This window comes from Sinocyclocheilus grahami, unplaced genomic scaffold (assembly GCF_001515645.1).
Source record: "Sinocyclocheilus grahami isolate Dianchi unplaced genomic scaffold, SAMN03320097.WGS_v1.1 scaffold865.1, whole genome shotgun sequence".
In the NCBI taxonomy this organism is placed as follows: Eukaryota; Metazoa; Chordata; class Actinopteri; order Cypriniformes; family Cyprinidae; genus Sinocyclocheilus; species Sinocyclocheilus grahami.
In genome coordinates, this window is record NW_015506044.1 from 676250 (window position 1) to 696168 (window position 19919).

Sequence of the window (19919 nt, forward strand, 5' to 3'; positions counted from 1 at the left end):
GGTACATTTAGCGGTAGCGGTCGGTAACTCTGGTGTAATTTGAACAGGAGCGGGCGGTCTCACAATATCCCGTTCCTGACGTCCATTTAGAACAGCATATCTGCACTTTATTCTTACTGACCACCGGTACAGCTTGCGCTCAGGACTGTTATGCACACGCTGCTCGCATGCTTTAAACGTCACGCATTTTATTTGTGTGGACTGTGCGCAGCATGTGCATAACGATGCTCAGAGCAGGCTGTAGGCTACCTGTGGTAAATATACGGCCCTCAGACAGAACAGGCAAGTTGTCGATGAGTGACAGAGCAGAATAAGGATGGAGCAAAGTGTGGATGCGCTGTCCTTGAAGGACGTTCAACTTGGTTTTGTTTATATTTTTCTTAGCCTATAATTTTAAATGAAAGATGTTGTATTTATTTATTTTTCTCTGCGGCACTTTTCCTACCGTGTCAACAAAAAAATGTCAAATGAATTTAGTATTTTGACAAGACGAATAAACATAGATTTGATTTTTACAATTTAAAAAAAAAAAAATTATTTGGTTAACGAAAATAGTTCCAAACAAAGATCACAGCAGAACAGTCTCTGAGCAACACACAGTGGTGTTTCAAGCTCTTTTTCAAGCTAATTCAAGATGGGTTCAGTTGAATTTGAACTGAGGCTCTAAAGCAGGGGTGCCCAAACTCGGTCCTGGATGGCCGATGTCCTGCAGAGTTTAGCTCCAACTTGCCTCAACACACCTGCCAGGAAGTTTCTAGTATGCCTAGAAAGAGCTTGACTAGCTGGTTCATGTGTGTCTAATTGGGGTTGGAGCTAAACTCTGCAGGACACCAGCCCTCCAGGAACGAGTTTGGGCACCCCTGCGCTAAAGCGATCGTAAATACCGCATTAAAAAGCAACAAAACCGTATTTATTGTTTGAATTTCGTTATGAATTTGGCATAATTTTAAAGCTGACACTTTGTTTATTAAAAGGTTACTGGAGGGTAAGTGAGCTACAAATAATATAAAGTTCACACTTTAACACAGCATATACAGTGGGGCAAAAAAGTATTTAGTCAGCCACCAATTGTGCAAGTTCTCCCACTTAAAAAGATGAGAGAGGCCTGTAATTTTCATCATAGGTATACCTCAACTATGAGAGACAAAAGGAGAAAAAAAATCCAGAAAATCACATTGTAGGATTTTTAAAGAATTAATTGGTAAATTCCTCGGTAAAATAAGTATTTGGTCACCTACAAACAAGCAAGATTTCTGGCTCTCACAGACCTGTAACTTCTTCTTTAAGAGGCTCCTCTGTCCTCCACTCGTTACCTGTATTAATGGCATCTGTTTGAACTCGTTATCAGTATAAAAGACACCCGTCCACAACCTCAAACAGTTGATAACAAGAAGCAATGAACGAGAATTGTTAACGATAATGCCAATGGCTCCTTACTTTATTTTTTTTTTGTCTGGAGCCCTGCTGCTGCTACGCGAATATGACGTATCACAACACTACAGAGACCAAGGCATGTCCTGAGAGTCACATAGAATATAAATTAACATGCTGTCTGTCTGAAAGAAATAAAATAAAAGAAATAAAAGCAAACTACCTGTACCATACTGCAAGCATCATATTTTTTCCATTGCATCGCATTGTGATGAATCAAATTGAAATCGGATCGCACTACATCGTAGTAGGGGTGAATCATATCACATTGCATTGGTAGCTGCTTCATATGTATGTTTAATGTATTGTTTCGTTGTCAATGCATCAAGATGTGTATCGCATCGGCCTCAGTTATGGAGATGCACATCCCTACTATACATCAATATTTCGTTCTACCACTACACTTAAGTCTAAATTGACCTATTGTTGTTTGTTCCAGACGAGCCCGTTTTAAACGCTCCAACAGTGTGACAGCAAGTGTCCAGGCTGATCTTGAGACGGAGGGTTTTGGTGGGCTGACAGTCCCCACACAAGACAAGGGCCTGCAGTTTGGCTGCTCATTCCAGCGCCACTCGTCTGAACCAGAATCAGCCGGTCAGTTTGCAGAGTATCGCACAGTGCACACACAGGGCCAGTGGGCCTACCGTGAGGATTACCATAGTGGTTACACCAACGAGCCTGGCCCTCCAGAACTCAGGGCCCTGCACCGCTCCCACTCCCCTCTGCCCCTGGCTCCTGAGCGTGGAGTGGGAGGCTGGAGCGAGGGCCCGAGGAGCCTCCCTGATTCGGGCCGAGCCTCGCCCTGCTTACGAGATGGAGAGTTCTTCCTCCGGCTCCTGCAGACAGAAGTGGAGAGGATGGAGGGATGGTGCCAGAACATGGAAAGAGAGGCAGAGTCGAATGAACTGCCAGAAGAGAGTGAGTGAGGAATAGTTGTGGTAAATGTGACATGGGCTAAAAGGCCCAAAATGAGTCTTCATTGATTTCATGGGGTCTTGAATCTGTAGTGTTTTGCCCAAAGAACAGTTCCTTCTGTCTAAACGCTGTTTTTTTCCTTCTGATTGGTTTGTTTTGTGGTTCAGTGTTGGAGCTCATCAGAGGAGCTGTCGGCAGTGCTCAGATGCTCATGTCACAAAGAGTCCAGCAGTTCTTCAGGATGTGCCAACAGAGTGTGGTGAGTGTTTTGAAACTCTTTCGGTTGTGGATAAAAAGGAGGATGTCCTTAACTTTTTTAGAATCTGTATAAACTGTATAGTACAATAATGTGATAAATACAATATAAATACAATACTATATAATAAATGAGACAAATATGACTAAAATAAATCTATACATTGGAAAGAACAAAAAAATAAAAGGACAGATAAATAACTTAATTTGTAAATAGAATAACTTTACCTACCTTTACTATCTTCAAGTTGTCACAGTACGCTGACAAGATAACGAGGGGCAGACAGGTGAGGAGGATAACTACACTGAACAAAATTATAAACGCAACACTTTTGTTTTTGCCCCCATTTTTCATGAGCTGAACTCTCTATGTACACAAAAGGCCTATTTCTCTCAAATATTGTTCACAAATCTGTCTAAATCTGTGTTAGTGAGCACTTCTCCTTTGCCGAGATAATCCATCCACCATATAAAGATGCTGATTAGACAGCATGATTATTGCACCGGTGTGCCTTAGGCTTAGGCATAAATTTGACTGTATTTTATTGTAAAATTACATATAATATACATATAAGTTTTCAACTGTATTGTATAAGATTTTTCCACTGGCTTTTGAATTATTAAAAAAAAAAAGTTCTGCTACTAAGAAAAATTGATGATTCATACATGTTTTGCTGATCATGATAATCTTTACAAATCAACACAACTTTAATGAATTTGGAAGTCTAAATACAATCTCCAGAAGTAAAAAGCTAAAACTAGACTATAAATGAACTACACCATGGTCACATGACTTCAGTGTCACCACCATTAAGCTTCCAACAACCCTGAAAGTTTTAGTTTAGCTAGTTTGCAAGAGCATGATTATAAACACAATGTGGCTGTAAAAGTGGACAAGTGAGAACATGAGCTTACCTGTTTAGCGTGATGACATACCCTGTTGAAAAAATACAGCATATGCTGGTTAGATATGTTTTGAAGAATGGAAGCTGGTATGGGCTGGTTTAAAATGGTTTAAAAAGGACCAGCTCATAACCAGCTGACATGCTTCCAAACAAACCTAACCAGCATATGCTGTTTTTTTTCACTAGTGTAGTCCCATTTAGTCACTTAGCAACTGCCCTTTTTCAAGTAAAAATGTAAAAATAACAACAACGTTACATTACTACTAAATAACATTATGTATTTTATGTCATAGAATAAAATGTACAATATCTTAGGCTTGTGTTTACCACAGACCTTATTTCAGGCTTTTAACCCCATTAAGCCCATTCAAAAAAAATGGGAAAATTTCGGGAAAATGGAACTGAAAGTGCTTAAATTCTAACTCGTTTTCAAAATATGCCATCCCTGCAGCGCTCTATAATATCCCCCTTCTTCTCATAGGATCCTTCATCATACCCTCAGCCCAGCACTCAGGATCTGGCCAGTTATTGGGACCTCCTCCAGCTAGCCATCGAGGACATCAGGGTGAAGTTTCAGGACCTCCAGCGGCTGAAGGACTCGGGCTGGAGATTACCTCCTGAGAAGAAGGTGAGAGTGGAGTTTCGCTCTGCTCAAGTCACTGCACAGCTTCACTCCAGTGCCAAAGCAGCAGCAGGCAGGAGAACCGCCCATGTGCTAGGCCCCAGCAGCTCTTTTCCAACACACAAACACCTCAGCAAGAAAAGGAACTAAACTACAGAAAAAAAGACATGCATGTTCTGGAATAACATCTGATTTACTGCCTAACAGCTGTTTATTTGCTTTGAGATATTAAAGCCTAACAAATCTGTAACTAATTTCTCTGTTTTCTTTCTTTTTACTGTCTGCTGCTTCCACAATGTCATGTCTCATCCTAAATACGCTAATCCAAATCATTCTTGTTGCAACTTCATGGTGCTGTCCCTTCTCTGTACATATCCTGGTCTTCATCCTCTCTGGCATATCCTCTGCTTGTACGTGTGCGTTTTCGGTGTCTTTCCCTGCGTTCCTGTCCATCCCTGCATTGGTCATCCATGCTGTCACGCCACTCCCCTGCTCTTCCTCTCAGGAGGACAAGAAGGTTCCACCTCCATTACCAAAGAAGCCAGTCGGTGGCGTGACGGGCAGCCTGCGTGCCGACAGTGCAACCGAGGCCGGAGGCATGCTAGTGGTCTCGCGAGGACGCAGCGTTCCCGAACGGGAGAAATCGCTGGACGTGAGTGACCGGCAAAAGCTGGACACACGGCGCAGGCTGCTCCAGACCAAACGCTCAGCCTCTTTCCGTCAGAATTCTGCCACGGAGAGCGCTGACAGCATCGAGATCTACATCACAGAGGCTCAGACGAGACTCTGAGTCGCTCGGACCACCTTAAACAACCACTACGGCTCTTCTCTGGCCCTCTGCACAGACGTCCATGTTACAAAGCAGCCAGAGAGCGAGTGCAATTACTCACTTTAGTGTGATGGAGAACTTGAGATGGCTTACTAGTATGCTGCTGGTGTTTGGATGTGAGCTTACACATTTTATTTTCATTTTTTGTTGAGCAAGTGTTATTATTCTCAGAAAAAGGGCTCAACCAGCACAACAAAGTGTTCCAAGATTGAGACTTTTGTAAGTCCACAAAACATATAAAAATGTTAGGACTGTTTTAATGAACCACGCCAACACATACGGGTGCAATATCATATATTAAGAGGATCTTATCTTGTTATTTTAAATAATAGACCTTGTTTTGATATAATCTTGGCTTTGTATGTGTTTCTTAATTGATCCCACAGTGTGGCGGACGTAGCCCCTTTCACTGTGACACAAGCGCACTCTTGTGGCCAGAGTAGAGCAATGCACCCTGATGTAAATTTGGGAGTGCAGTAATAAAACTGAAAGCAACTTTTGCAGTGTAGATAAATGCCTTTTTGAAGCCAGTTATCAAATTACCACAGGGATTCATCTCCCGTATAAGTGCAATATCACTTTGCAATTGCAGTCAGGCTTCTTATCAGCCCAGTGTGAAGACACGTGTCTTAAAAATCTTAATCTTAAAAAAGATGAGAAAAAAACACAACAGAAACATTCAAGCTCTGAGGCAACAGCCATGTTTCCTGAAATAGGACGGTCTGTATCATAAGACTCTTCAGAAACAGGGGTGCAGAAGACAATCTTCAATTTCACACATGATCTGCACACTGAAAAATTATCTTTCAGAGAGGAGGGGAAGCATCTTGTTCATTTCACCCCCCCCTCCCCTTTTTTTGTAACCGATGAAAACCCTCTAACATGAAATCAATGTAGCTTCTACATCTTGCTTGAGTGCTTTAATTTATTGCGGCTTTTATAGAACAAAAATAATCTTTCCACTTCACACCAAATGTTAATTTGTGGATTATTTATAAAAAATGCTGTGTTAGTTTAGGTGGTGAAGTTTTGTGTGTTTATGACAGAAAAGGAAGTTTAGGAAGAATGGATTATGTGTTTGTGTGCATTTTAACCTCTCAAATGGGTAAAAGCAAACTGGAAACAAGATCACACAGTAATTATTGCAAATTCCATCTATTACTTTCCTTTTTTTCTTTCTTTCTTTTTTTAGAAAAATGCTGATTGCATGAATGATCTGAACTTTTTTTTTTATTATTTAACTATGGAAAAGGTAATGGAAAATATTTTATTGGGAGATGTATATTTTATAAAGTACATTTTTAGATTAGCAGATAGACATATGTTGTCAAAAGTGATGTTAAAATACGTTATGAACGTGTCTAAGAATTTACAAGGTAGGGATGTGACAGCTCTGTGGACTTTAAAAAAGTGGGCAACTCACCGCTACAAACTTCAGCAGAATCGTGTTGTTTTCCTCTTATTTCTTTTGTCAACCTCGAAACAGACTGGCTAAAGACTTTTGACATAAGAAGAATAGATGGTTGACAGCTACTTGCCATGTTGTCCATGGGCAAAAATATAATCTGTTTTCTGTCTTGACTATCTACACGTGCCTAACAGCACTATGTGTGGCTTTTAAAAAAAAATCTAACTATTCAGTATTATATTCAATACGAAATACAGTATATAACTCACACAATATGTATTGTTCTAATAACTTGATTTGTTACACTATCCAGCTAATAACCACCTCACACTGGATGTTTCTATGTAACCTGCATGCTTTTATTAATCCATGAAAATAATGAACAAACTCTTCTATCAAAATTGTAGATCTTTATTCACTGTCTGTAAAAAAGGGCAGGAGTATTTATCTAATTATTTATAATAACTACACCTACATTTCTGCATCTAAACTTGTTTGAGTTGTTTTAAATCAATTAATTTGTCCAACAGTTTTTTTTTTTAGACATTTGTACTTTTTTCATTTACTGTTGCCTATCATCTCTTTTTATTTCTGTATTTATTTATATATTATTTATTTATTTTACGAATACTTTATGGATAAAATATCCATCATTTTATGAACACATTTTTTTAAAGCTTTAAAACGGTTGTAATCAGTTAACTTACACATTTTTTGGACGCAGCAAATCTAAGATGACAGAAAAGCACAACAGACTATTTCCTCTTCCACTGTGAAGGACTTCCTGCCTTCTCAAAACACTGAAAGACTATGTACAACATGCCGTTGGGGTTTCCAGTGCGAGAAATAGGATGATCTCTTATCAGGGCCATATGTTTTTCATATACCAACAAAACATAATTTCAAGCAAGACTGACCACACTTTCCCCTTTGCAAGTTGTTTGCCTACTCAGGCACTGACAGGAATCAATCTGACTCTCAAACGGACTGCTCAGAAAGACTATTTTGATGGCCTTTCTATTCTAACCAACGTTTTCCAATGTAAATGGATTGATGGAACGTAGTCAAATACAATATTTAATGGATGTGTCTCTCGCAACATCATGTCAAGCTTCCCATGTCAACACATGACCCAATGGTATGCTGATTGTCGGTTCTTTAGACATCTGGTGTCTTAATAGGTCAGAATGGACGGCTGAAACTCTGCCATTGCTCCTTTAAGCTGAAAAACGAGTCTAAAAAGTGTTGGCGAAGCCTCTGTATATGCCGTAAACAGATTTAGCTAGAGAAAGTGATGAATATTTCTTCGTAGCACAGAGGAGCTTGTAGCAGTGTGACGTAGACGTTACGTTGAATTCTATAACGCATTACAGATCACTAAAAATTACATGGGTCATAGACTTACAAACAATTACTGTGTAATTACAAATAACTTCTCACGTTCCGTTGTATTATGTACAGTAAATATATCTGTTGCAATTGAAGTTGTTATTATTAATATTCAATGGATTGTTGATTATTATTGGTATTATTAATAATTTCATATATAATGAAAAATGTTATTGCAATTATGACTATGAGAAAATATATTCTGTATTCTCCAGGGTGTTCATGTGAGCCACCCGATTTAGATTTTATTCTATTGTTTGTATTTGCTGCTAATGTAGAAAATAGCCCCGTCGAAGATGAGACAACTTGAAAAATAACAGCTAATGTTAGGCCCATCTCTTCTAGCAGTTGCTTGCAAGATTACAGACAATGTCAAATGAACATGTAGGTCTGAAGAATGAGTATTCCCCATTCTTAACGAAAAAAAAAGAATATATATATATATATATATATATATATATATATATATATATATATAAATAAATGTTTGGCCAGTTTGTGATGTAGCAAAACAATTTTGTTCTCTTTTTAATTGTTCATTAAGTTGCTCATAACACTGCATTATAAGAACATTGTGGAAAAATTGGTTATTAATGTGATCACTATTTATGGTTATTCTTTTTTTTTAATCATATATTTGTTTGATACAGTGCCAAGGTAAAATAACTTCATTTTGTATCTATGCTTTTTACATTGTTTTACCAAACTACAATAGCTTACAACCACCTTTTTCAAAATATTATTTCCAGATTTGAAATAAATCTGAATCTCTTACCATGTGTTGCGGCTAAAGGGTGAAGGCCTTACGATGAACAATGGCACAGCTGAAATAACATACATGGATCGTGGGTTTTTTTTTTTTTTTTTGGTCACCGAGATGTACAGCTCCATGTCTACTAGCATTAAATCAGAGATGGCACACTGTGATGTGGTAAACCTAAAACACAGAATGTAATATTGTCAACGGTTGTAAACATTTTCTAAAAATTACTATAAAGCTATTTTAGCAAGGTAAAATAACCGCTGTCCACTTAGTGTCGTTATTTTCCTCATGACATTTCACAAGAACTTATCCATTTTAAAAATGCACTATTTTTTATTAAAGTTGCTTTCATAATCTTTTGAAAAGTCTGTTTAAAACGTACTCACATAAGAAGAAGCCTCCGTTAAGTTCCGTTTGAAGCAGGGAAGAAAAACTACCGTCCACACCAACTTAAATTGAGGGTCGGTTTATTTTAAGCCCGCGCTAATCAGCGTCGGCGTCATGAAGTCGCCATTTTAGTCCGCAAAAGAAAAACTCCGAGTGTTTTCATGACTTAAAAAATAAAACACAGAATGATAGCGGCAGTCGGGTCATCCTGGTACTTTTGGCTTCTGTTTTATGACAACTGTAAATCCAGACATACAGTGTCACATATTTTTCGCCTACTAAATAGTATGGAAGTTTATTCGGATGCAGCTACGACATCGTTCCCGTGTCATCATTACGGCTGTGGTGTTGATTTCCCTATTCTCGATGGATTAAAACGACTAACACTTATAGTCATAGTCCTGTGTGGACGGCCCTTTAGAGGACACATCTGGTTGCGAGCGAGACATTGAACTAATCAACCAATTTATTGAAAACTCTGATTCATTCAAAAATGTCACTAACGTTGCTGCTTGTTGCACTTTTTCTTGACAATGCTTGGAACCATTGTCATGGGTTCCATAGTATCCGTGACAGCAGTTTCAGACCAGAATGGGGATTATAGCCTTACTGAGGTTAGTGGTAAGGTGTGGATGGGCATTCTCTAGGGTGGTGCTTCTGTTATACTTGTAGTGAAGTTAAGGTTAGTGGTGGGGGCAGGTTAGGTGATCATCAGCTTTGCCCTAAATTCCGAACAGACTTCTGGCCTGGTCCTGAAACTGCGGTCATGCTGTTGATCAGCACCTGGACATATCTCATTAGTACAGATAAAGGCAACTGGTAAATTTGTGTAAAAGCAACTCCATACTAGTTATGCTGCTATTTGTCTGAAAAAAAAGCATATTCAGATGGCAACTGTTTGTGAGGTACTGTACCCAAAAAATGTAAGTCATTTACTCACTGTCACATCATTCCACACACATAAAACTCCCATTTATCTTTACTACACGAAGATATTGTTTCTAGTCTCTTATTTTTGAATGTGGTAAAGCTCAACCACACAGGTTTGACAAGAAAAACCTCATTTTCAATTTTGGGTAAATTATCCGTTAAAGTACTTGTCCAAGATCATCAATCAACACAATAAAAGGACTGTGTACAACCTAAAAATGCCCAAGCAATATTAAAAGAAGTGTCACTTTAAAAAAAAACGAATGCATAGACATAGTACAAAGGAGGAAATAAAAACTTTACTTGATCCATCATTGATAAAAATACAAACCAAAATTTTTTTTAAAAACTAAACCAAATAAAGTGATTTTCCTAGACGTAACCGTATCAGAATGAGCTTAGATGAGAAGCCATTGCCTTTTGGTCCTTGTTAGAGCTCTTTGCTGTTTACTACCATGGCTTTAACTCTAGGAGGTGCAGACTGATGTACAGAAACCAAATGTAGACATGCAGGGAACATCTGGGTAAAACTTATGAGACACCGATCTCTATTAAAAACCAACATAAATACAAATGACCAAGCCAAAACTTTGTCAGAGGCCATTGCATTACTCTTGGGTCTCCATGCTTTCATCTTCTCCCTCTCCACCTTCCTCCAGTGCTTCATCCTCCTCTTCCTTGCGCTCTGGGGGCTTCTCATAAGCTTTTTCAGATGGGGTGACAATCACTCCATCCCATGTAGACATCTCAGTGGTGAGATCTACAGATAGGCATCACAAGCATCAGCCTCAGCGACACTGACACTCTAATGCAACCACACAAATCAATTTAATCTGGAATAAACCTCAAACACTTACAACTAGCATCTCCTTCAAGGCCCAATATTTTTCTGTATCCTCCATGAGAGAGAACCCTCACCAGTGTTTGGGCTGTGAAACACACCATGTCCTGCAGAAACAAATCAATTAGATTACCTGTATTTTTAACACTAAATTACCCGCTGACTGAAACCTGCATTACCTGCTGCTCCAGGGTCATGACTGTGTGCACACGGAAGTTTCCGCTTTCACACGGATCAGTGATTCCTACAGAGCCTGGCAGGAAAAGACCTGCGGCGAGCATCTGAAGACAGCGCCTGCAACACACACGCTCATTATACCTCAAAACCCACAAAGGGTGATGCCCATTATCACAAGCAAAACAAACAGACAGTACCACCTTACCTGTAAGCAACATTGAGTTGCAAGGGCTGCCTAGACGGGTTGTTCATCACAGCAGAGTGTCCCTATGAAGAGAGCAAAATTACAGGGAAGTCAGCTGGTGTAGTGCAGATATGGTTAAAAAAAAGTTAAGACTGACAACAGTGCTCACCAGCAGATCTAGAATCCAGGGTGTGAGAGGCTCAAATCCAGGAAATCGGACTCGCAGGTCTTTCAGCAAGCGGATCAAAACTTTCACACTAAGAGAAGATGGAAACCAAAGTAAGCTACAAAACACATTAGATTCATTAAAGCCATTAAGAGAAAGTTACTTACGTTGACTGAGAAGCGTTCTCCTCAAACCAGCGAGCGTGACGAATGGCTGCCAGAGCACTTTGCAGAACCTTGATGTCCACTGCAAAAGGAAGAGAATTTTTTTTTTAAACTTTATAATTCTGGTCAACCTGATCTGGACTAAATAAATAAATTGCTAAACAACCATTTTAAATGACAAGTGAATTTAAGCATCACAACATTAGTGCAAAGTTTGAAAAAAAAGGTTATTTATATTAAGTTTGCTGAAGATTATATTTGTGTTAATGAACATTAGATGATAGCAAATGTCAAAATAGGCTAAATCAGTGTGTACAATAACTTTATAATTCTGGTCAACCTGATCTGGACTAAATAAATAAATTGCTAAACAACCATTTTAAATGACAAGTGAATTTAAGCATCACAACATTAGTGCTTATTTATATTAAGTTTGCTGAAGATTATATTTGTGTTAATGAACATTAGATGATAGCAAATGTCAAAATAGGCTAAATCAGTGTGTACAATTACATTTCCAATATTGACCAGAATGAAAAAGAAAAGAGCAGCATGGTACAGATACCTGGTACATCCCTAGTAAGAAAAGCTCATTTGTAAGAATACATGTGAAGTGTTTGAGTGTGTAACATACGGTGGAGCTCTGGGTCCAGTTTGCGCAGGTTGGGTGGAACCGTGGTGATGAGAATTTTCACAGTGGCATCAGCAGAGCTGATCTCAAATCCTGTCTCGTTGGTCAGCATGGACAGTACTGAAGAGAACAGGGGAAAATATTTAGTTGAGAATATAGATTTTTTTTTTCTTCACTATTTTGATTACAAATTATTTTGTCTTCTATGCTCTGATTGGCTTGCCAGATTAAAACCCATACTCACCCTCAGAAGGGTCCTGTGTACGCAGGGTCTCAACTACTTTGTTTCCCAAGGCAGCGACAGCTTCCACTGAACAAACAAAAAAATAATAGGATTATCAATAAAAGCAGCATACATGGGCTAGTGATTAACATATTAAGACAGTTAAACAGAACATCACAATTCATGAAATAATGAGACTCACAGGTGGGTAAGATCTTCAGGATAACCACGAGGTCGGCTACATTGTGTCCAGCTGTCATGGTACCCTTTTTATACGAGCCCACTTGCCTTACTTCCTCAATTTGCTGGGAATTGTTAGACATTGATTAGCATTACAAAAGAAAAAAAGAAAATAAAATACTTAGTCTTCTCACCACTTCAAAGTTTCCAGGTGCCACAATTAGGTTGTCAATGACGTTGTTAATCTTAGTGACCAAGGACAAAATGGAAGCCTGAGAGAGAAATAAATAACAAGAACAGAATTATTAAACTAATAACTGAGATACCCCCAACACATTTTAAGACTGAAGTGTTAATATGGAGGGTGATGAGGTGCTATCTGCTGATATATGGCTTAACCTAAATGGACAAGGCTCATTTGAGTGTTTTGGCAGCATTTATCTTAAAGGGGTCATATGATGCGATTTCAATTTTTCCTTTCTCTCTGAAGTGATACAAGCTCTTGGTGCATAAAGAAGATCTGTAAAGATGCAAAGACTAAAGTCTCAAATCAAAATAGATATTCTTTATAAAAGTTAAAGAGTCAACCACGCCTACCTAAAACGGCTCGTTCTAACACGCCCCACATATCTACATCACTGTGAGGGATGATTTGCATAATGCCGCCCAAATGTTCATGCAAAGAAAGAAGGCGTAACTTTTATTCTCGCTGTAGTATTGTTGCCGCCGGCGCCATGTCGTGAAGGTGCTGCGTTTCGTTGTGAAGGCAAAACTACTTTGGTTGGCCTTCCAAAAGAGGATGATATCCTGAGGAAATAGATCAACTTCGCGCTGTCGATCGCCGGATGGGCTTTCACCGTGGACGAAGCGGAGTCCAGCCCAGGGTCGTCACATGTGGTTGCCGCAAGCCCGCCGGATGCTCCGTCGAATCCACACCGTTCTCAAGCCCACTCATGGCGGCCTCCAGATACTCTAGGCCACTGCTCACTCTAGGCCTCCGCTCACTCAAGGCTGCGTGCGTGACGCCGTTTCATTATGAAAGCGAAACTACGGTGTTTGGCCTTCCAAAAGAGGACACGACTAGAAATCAGTGGTTAAGTTGTATTTACAACACTGTTCCAGAACAGTTTAACCCAAATATTAAGATGTGTGCAGTGCATTTTATGGAGGACTGTTTCCTGATCCTGGTAGAGTAGACTACAATGCTGGCTGTTCTGACTCAGACTGCAAGTAAGTTTTTTATATTTAAAGAATTTGCCACTGACGAGTTTGAGGAGTGTAGAGTAGCACTTGTTTGTCATTTCTCCGATCACAAATGCAGACATGGTTTTATGTTTACGCGGTGCGATGCAATGCGTAAAAAGACAGTACAAGTCATTATAATCCGTAATTATGTCCCCACTGGATGCAACAAATGCCTCGTTCGTTTATAATGGGTTTTAATGTTTTTGTCTCGTCGCTCCGGCCGGACAGGGCATCACAGTATGGTGAGGGGCGTAACATTTCCGTCACACGCTTGAGGTATTCGGCCAATCACAACGCACTGGATAGCTGGCCAATCAGAGCACACCTCGCCTTTCAGACCGATGAGCTTTGTAAAAAGCGACACGTTTCAGAAAGGTGGGGCATAGAGGAGAATCAATAATGTACAGTATGTGGAAAATTTGTTTTTTTAACCTTAAACCGCATAAACATTTCATTACACCAAATAATGTTCTATTTAGCAGTATCAAATTACCCCTTTAATGAAAAATCAATGTACCTGTTCAGTAGGGTTAGGAGAGAGGTCTTGGTTTCTCTTCAGCAGACATTCACTGAAAGCGGTCTCATCAGGGGCTGGCTTCACTCGAGGAAAGGCCATCTCACACTGCAAGAAGAGATTTATGAGCTGGAGGCTTATTGTTTCACAAAGCAAAGAATCACTGTGTAGAACTGTACTTACAACATAGAAGTCAAATGGTATGTGAGGGACAAAGGGCCGATACCTGAGAGAACAGAAGGCATAGGCAATATCAAGTCAAAATGAAGAAATGAAAGTAAGCCAATTAAATAAAAAAACAAGCATATGCATAATAAACAACGCACCCCTGGACCAAACCTCCGCGGGAGCCGAACCGGCCACCTCGGCCCCTGCCACGATCTCCTCTGCGGAAAAAAAGCAATAATTTTAGCAAATTAAAAAGGAAAACATAAAATATGCGGGGGGAAAAAAATCTCAAAATGTTTGTCTAAGATTAATTTACGAGCCAAACAAAAAATAACCGATGAGAAAACCACAGGTGGTGAAACGAGCATCATTGTTCATGTTAATGCTCGGTTCTTCGTTCGTTCATTCATTCATTCATTTATTTATGAATGAACAGTCTCGTTTTTCGGATATATAGCGTTTAAAAATACTAAATAAAGATTAAATCCAAACGCGTCGTTTAATCAGTTTTAAAGCATGCACTTCAATAATAAATACATTGTATTTCTTTTATTCGTCAAAAGCACTGCGGATAGCAAAACAACATGCTAACAGGCACCGGGCTAGCTTTCAACCAACAAAAATAAACAAAAAATTGCTACGGCTTGATGAACCACGGTATTTAACTTAATCAAGCACATGTTATTTTATTTAAAGAAGAATAAAACAATTGATACCTCATTGCGTAAGACGTTTTGTCAATTTAACAAGAACACACGCTGGTGAAAAATGCACAGCCTCTGTCTGCAGCTCGCCGCTGGTCTGCGCTTCCGTCGACGGATGTTGCGTTTCATAAGACAAGTCTTCTTCTTCTTCTTCTTCTTCTTCTTCTTGTTTAACAGCGAATAATCTTATCGCCACCTACTGTACTGGAAGTCAAGCAAATTTACATTGGCGATGAGTCTGAAATTTGACAAGAGATAGGATTGAGAAAGTAAAAAAAGAAAAAATTGGATGTTTCATATTCTCTCCAATCTATGGAGCACTCACTCAGATCACATGCTCATGTCAGCGCTGCATGTTCAGCATTAGCTCTTCATGCCCCAGATTAGGTAGAATACTCCACCACACATATTATAATCTAAATCCTAAACCTGAGTCATATATATGTATTTAATTGGTGCTCTTTATGTGTCATTCTTTCCTCCCCAAAGAGATTAAATAATATGTCACGATATACACTACCATACCTAAAAAGTACATGATACACATTTTCAGATACACCACATACATTGCATAACCCATGTAAACATGTAAACCCAAAAGTGCCAGTGTTGATTTCAACCCTGTAGCCTATGTCCCAGACTTAATCTAGACAGCCACACCTCTTCTTTCCTATTTCTTCCCTGACAATTTATCCTCCCTACTGTCTGCGTTATATTATAACACTATCTCCCTGTGCTGCTATTATCCCATCTAATTTTTCATTTATTCATTAACTTTTTTAACTTTAAAATGGACTTTGCCTCCTTTTTCCCCATAGACACTTTAACATCCACCTCCATCTTGTCTAGTGCTTTTTTGCTAGTTTATCAGCAACTTCATTACCAGATACCCCACCATGTGCACCCAACAAAAATATAGGCTACCATTATTCCAGCCTCTTTCAATCTGTATAAAGATAGATACACTTCCATTAATAAATCGTCTCTGTCTGATCTCGGCTGTGCTATACTAATTAAAGCTGAAGAAGAATCTGAACATATTACCACTTTATTTGGTCTGACTTCTTCAACCCTGTAGTCCTATTATTATAGCTGTTAACTCTGCAGTGTATACTGATAAATCATCTGGCAATTTCAAACTAATTCGTACTTTAAATTTTGGAATATATACTCTCTTTCCAACCTTTTGACTAACAGGTTCCTTAGATCCATCCATAAACATTTGTAATGTTGAATAACATTTATTATTTAGAATAGCATTAACCTCCTTTCCAATGCATTCACTTTTGGGCTTGTCTAGTAAGCTCAAATCTACAAGTGGTTCAGGGACTCTCCATATTGGGGCATCAGTGAGTGGTACATTAGGACAGAATATCTTATTATCCTTGCCATACTCCTTGGCCCATATTCTACTCTTCCCTCCAAAACTACATCCTCCATCATACAAATATTCCCAGCACTCCTCCAGTACTTTACGAGTGATATGAGTACTTACCGATTGTTGAAGTTTCACCCAATACGTCATTGTCAATTTTATCCTTCTAAGTTCAACAGGCATCTCACCCATTTACCCCACTTGCATCTACAGGGGATGTTTTAATTGCTCCACAACATATTCTTAATACTCTGGATTGATATCTAATTTTTTCAGTAAAGATTCGGTTGCTGAGCCATATACAATGCATCAATAGTCAAAGCAATAACGAATCAATGCTTGATACATACACAACAATGCACTACGACTAGCTCCCCAATTGTGACTAGCAACCGTACTCATGCAATTTATGATCATTCTACATTTTTTAACTTTAAAATGGACTTTGCCTCCTTTTTCCCCATAGACACTTTAACATCCACCTCCATCTTGTCTAGTGCTTTTTTGCTAGTTTATCAGCAACTTCATTACCAGATACCCCACCATGTGCACCCAACAAAAATATAGGCTACCATTATTCCAGCCTCTTTCAATCTGTATAAAGATAGATACACTTCCATTAATAAATCGTCTCTGTCTGATCTCGGCTGTGCTATACTAATTAAAGCTGAAGAAGAATCTGAACATATTACCACTTTATTTGGTCTGACTTCTTCAACCCTGTAGTCCTATTATTATAGCTGTTAACTCTGCAGTGTATACTGATAAATCATCTGGCAATTTCAAACTAATTCGTACTTTAAATTTTGGAATATATACTCTCTTTCCAACCTTTTGACTAACAGGTTCCTTAGATCCATCCATAAACATTTGTAATGTTGAATAACATTTATTATTTAGAATAGCATTAACCTCCTTTCCAATGCATTCACTTTTGGGCTTGTCTAGTAAGCTCAAATCTACAAGTGGTTCAGGGACTCTCCATATTGGGGCATCAGTGAGTGGTACATTAGGACAGAATATCTTATTATCCTTGCCATACTCCTTGGCCCATATTCTACTCTTCCCTCCAAAACTACATCCTCCATCATACAAATATTCCCAGCACTCCTCCAGTACTTTACGAGTGATATGAGTACTTACCGATTGTTGAAGTTTCACCCAATACGTCATTGTCAATTTTATCCTTCTAAGTTCAACAGGCATCTCACCCATTTACCCCACTTGCATCTACAGGGGATGTTTTAATTGCTCCACAACATATTCTTAATACTCTGGATTGATATCTAATTTTTTCAGTAAAGATTCGGTTGCTGAGCCATATACAATGCATCAATAGTCAAAGCAATAACGAATCAATGCTTGATACATACACAACAATGCACTACGACTAGCTCCCCAATTGTGACTAGCAACCGTACTCATGCAATTTATGATCATTCTACATTTTCATTCAATTTTACATATATGCATGTTAATTTTTCATCAAACCATAAACCAAGGTATTTTAAAAACAGGTACTCTTTCCAATGTTTGATCATACAACTTCAAATCTAAATGCTCAATCTTCTTGTTCTAAGTGAATAACATATATTTAGTTTCGAAACTGAAAATTTTAAACCCCAGTCCAAGGACCACTCCTCCACTTTTTTAATTGACTCATGCATACCGTTAACTACATTTTTAATATTGCGTCCTCTCTTCCATAATGCTCCATCATCTGCATAAAGTGCTAATCCTATTCCTGTTTTTCTATTTTTTTTTTATCAAAAACATCAGTCATTAAATTAAACAATATTGGGCTAATTGCACTACCCTGTGGAGTTCCATTTAGAATGTCATAAGGATCTGATATTTCTTCTCTAATTTTAACCTGAACGGTACATTCAAATAGAAAGTCTAAAACCTAGTTATAAAATTTCCCACCTAATTTATTCAGTTTAATTAGCAAACCTTCCCTCCACAAAGTGTCATAAGCATTTTCTATGTCAAAGAATACTGTAAACATGTATTATTTCATTATATAAGCTTTTTAAACTTAATTTTCAAATAGTATCAAAGCATCTACTGTATATCTACTTTTCCTAAATCCACTTTGAAAAGTTGATAACATTTCCCTTTTCTCCAAAATGTAATTCAGTCAACTCACAATAATTTTTCCATGACTTTACATAGCGTAGAGGTAAGTGTTATGGGTCTATAACTACTAGGTTTTGTTATGTCTTTCCCATGCAGGCTTAGCTAGAGAGGAAGCACAATTGCAGTCTTCCATTGCTTAGGAAGGATACCCTCATTCCATTTATAATTATACAATTCCAATAACGCTTCTAATGCTTTAGCTGGTAGTTTCTTTAAAATGTTATAACATATATTTACCTGGTGTTGTATTCTTTGAATTATTAATAGCTGATTTTAATTCAACATAATTAAACTCATCCAAAATACTATTAAAATCTTGCTTTTTCTTGCAAGTATTTCCATATATACTCATAATTTGTTGTCGTCTTAAGAATGCATCATCTAAGTTTTCAATGCTATGAGCTTTAGTAAATGATTGAGCCAACATGACCTTATCTTTATTTTGGCTACCGTCCCACCTTCCTCAATTGCAGGTATCTTTCTGAAGCTATCAATTCCATTCATCTTCTTTATCATACGCCAGACTGCATTTATTTCGGTTTCCCTCCCTATTGTATTACAGAAGCTTTGCCATGCTGTCTTCTTCGTATTTTTAATAACCTTTTTAACATAAGCTCTTTTCTTTTGATAATCTATGACTGCTTCTGGGGTGAGTGTTCTTTTTAAAAATTTAAATGATTTATTCATTTCTCTAATTGCTTTCGGGCATTCCTCTGACCACTAAGGTACATTCTTTCTTTTACTTGTACCACTTACTAGCGTGATCGTGATACTGCTAAATAAACGGCATTCACTACTTTACCATACCTATCATCACTGACAGTTTTTCAAATTGTTCTTCACATAACATTTGAAACTTTTCCCAATCTGCCTTTTTATATATCCATCTTAAAACAAAATTACAATTTTGTATTTAAATCGTATTTTGAATTTCACCGATCACTGGAAAATGATCACTTCCAATATTATCTTTAGATACTGACCATATGCATTTACCAGCTAATGATGCTGAAACTATTGTGATATCTAAACATGACATTGCACCTCTTATCTATTCTTGTTGGGTTGCCATCATTTAGACACACTAAAGAGTTTTCTTCCATGAATTCTTCTATTACTTCACCATTTTTATCTTTGTTCCTGCTTCCCCAAATACTATCGTGTGCTTTAAAATCACCACACATAATCATTTTGTTTTGATTATTCTCCCATGGCACTTTTCAGAATGCCTACTGATAATTCCGAACAAGGATTATACAAATTTACTAATCTGATTACCCCCTGTATACCCATTACTTCTATACATATGCTCTCTGCATTACTTTCACTATTTACATACCTATCTATCTATCTATCTATCTATATATATATATA

General features: G+C 38.1%; 2 protein-coding genes across 3 annotated transcripts in view; one reads left to right on the forward strand and one right to left on the reverse strand.

Annotated features, from left to right (window-relative positions):
• dlgap3 (discs, large (Drosophila) homolog-associated protein 3) overlaps positions 1–4931 on the forward strand; it is a 170074-nt gene extending 165143 nt beyond the window's left edge. For both annotated transcript variants that reach the window (XM_016248099.1, XM_016248100.1), the window contains 4 exons: positions 1871–2349; positions 2514–2605; positions 3988–4134; positions 4634–4931. In XM_016248099.1, the coding sequence (XP_016103585.1) occupies positions 1871–2349; positions 2514–2605; positions 3988–4134; positions 4634–4918 (1003 nt within the window). In that variant the 3' untranslated portion in view covers positions 4919–4931. The remainder of the gene's footprint in view (positions 1–1870; positions 2350–2513; positions 2606–3987; positions 4135–4633) is intronic.
• A 5234-nt stretch (positions 4932–10165) lies between these two features.
• ilf2 (interleukin enhancer binding factor 2) lies at positions 10166–15152 on the reverse strand. The gene is made up of 14 exons (XM_016248101.1): positions 15044–15152; positions 14486–14545; positions 14343–14385; positions 14163–14267; positions 12595–12672; positions 12423–12525; positions 12242–12307; positions 12001–12117; positions 11370–11448; positions 11206–11293; positions 11058–11119; positions 10855–10969; positions 10692–10782; positions 10166–10594 (listed from the first exon to the last, which is right to left on the reverse strand). The coding sequence occupies exons 1-14, from the start codon at positions 15046–15048 to the stop codon at positions 10443–10445; spliced, it is 1164 nt and encodes a 387-aa protein (XP_016103587.1). The 5' UTR covers positions 15049–15152; the 3' UTR covers positions 10166–10442.
• Positions 15153–19919: the final 4767 nt, after the last annotated feature.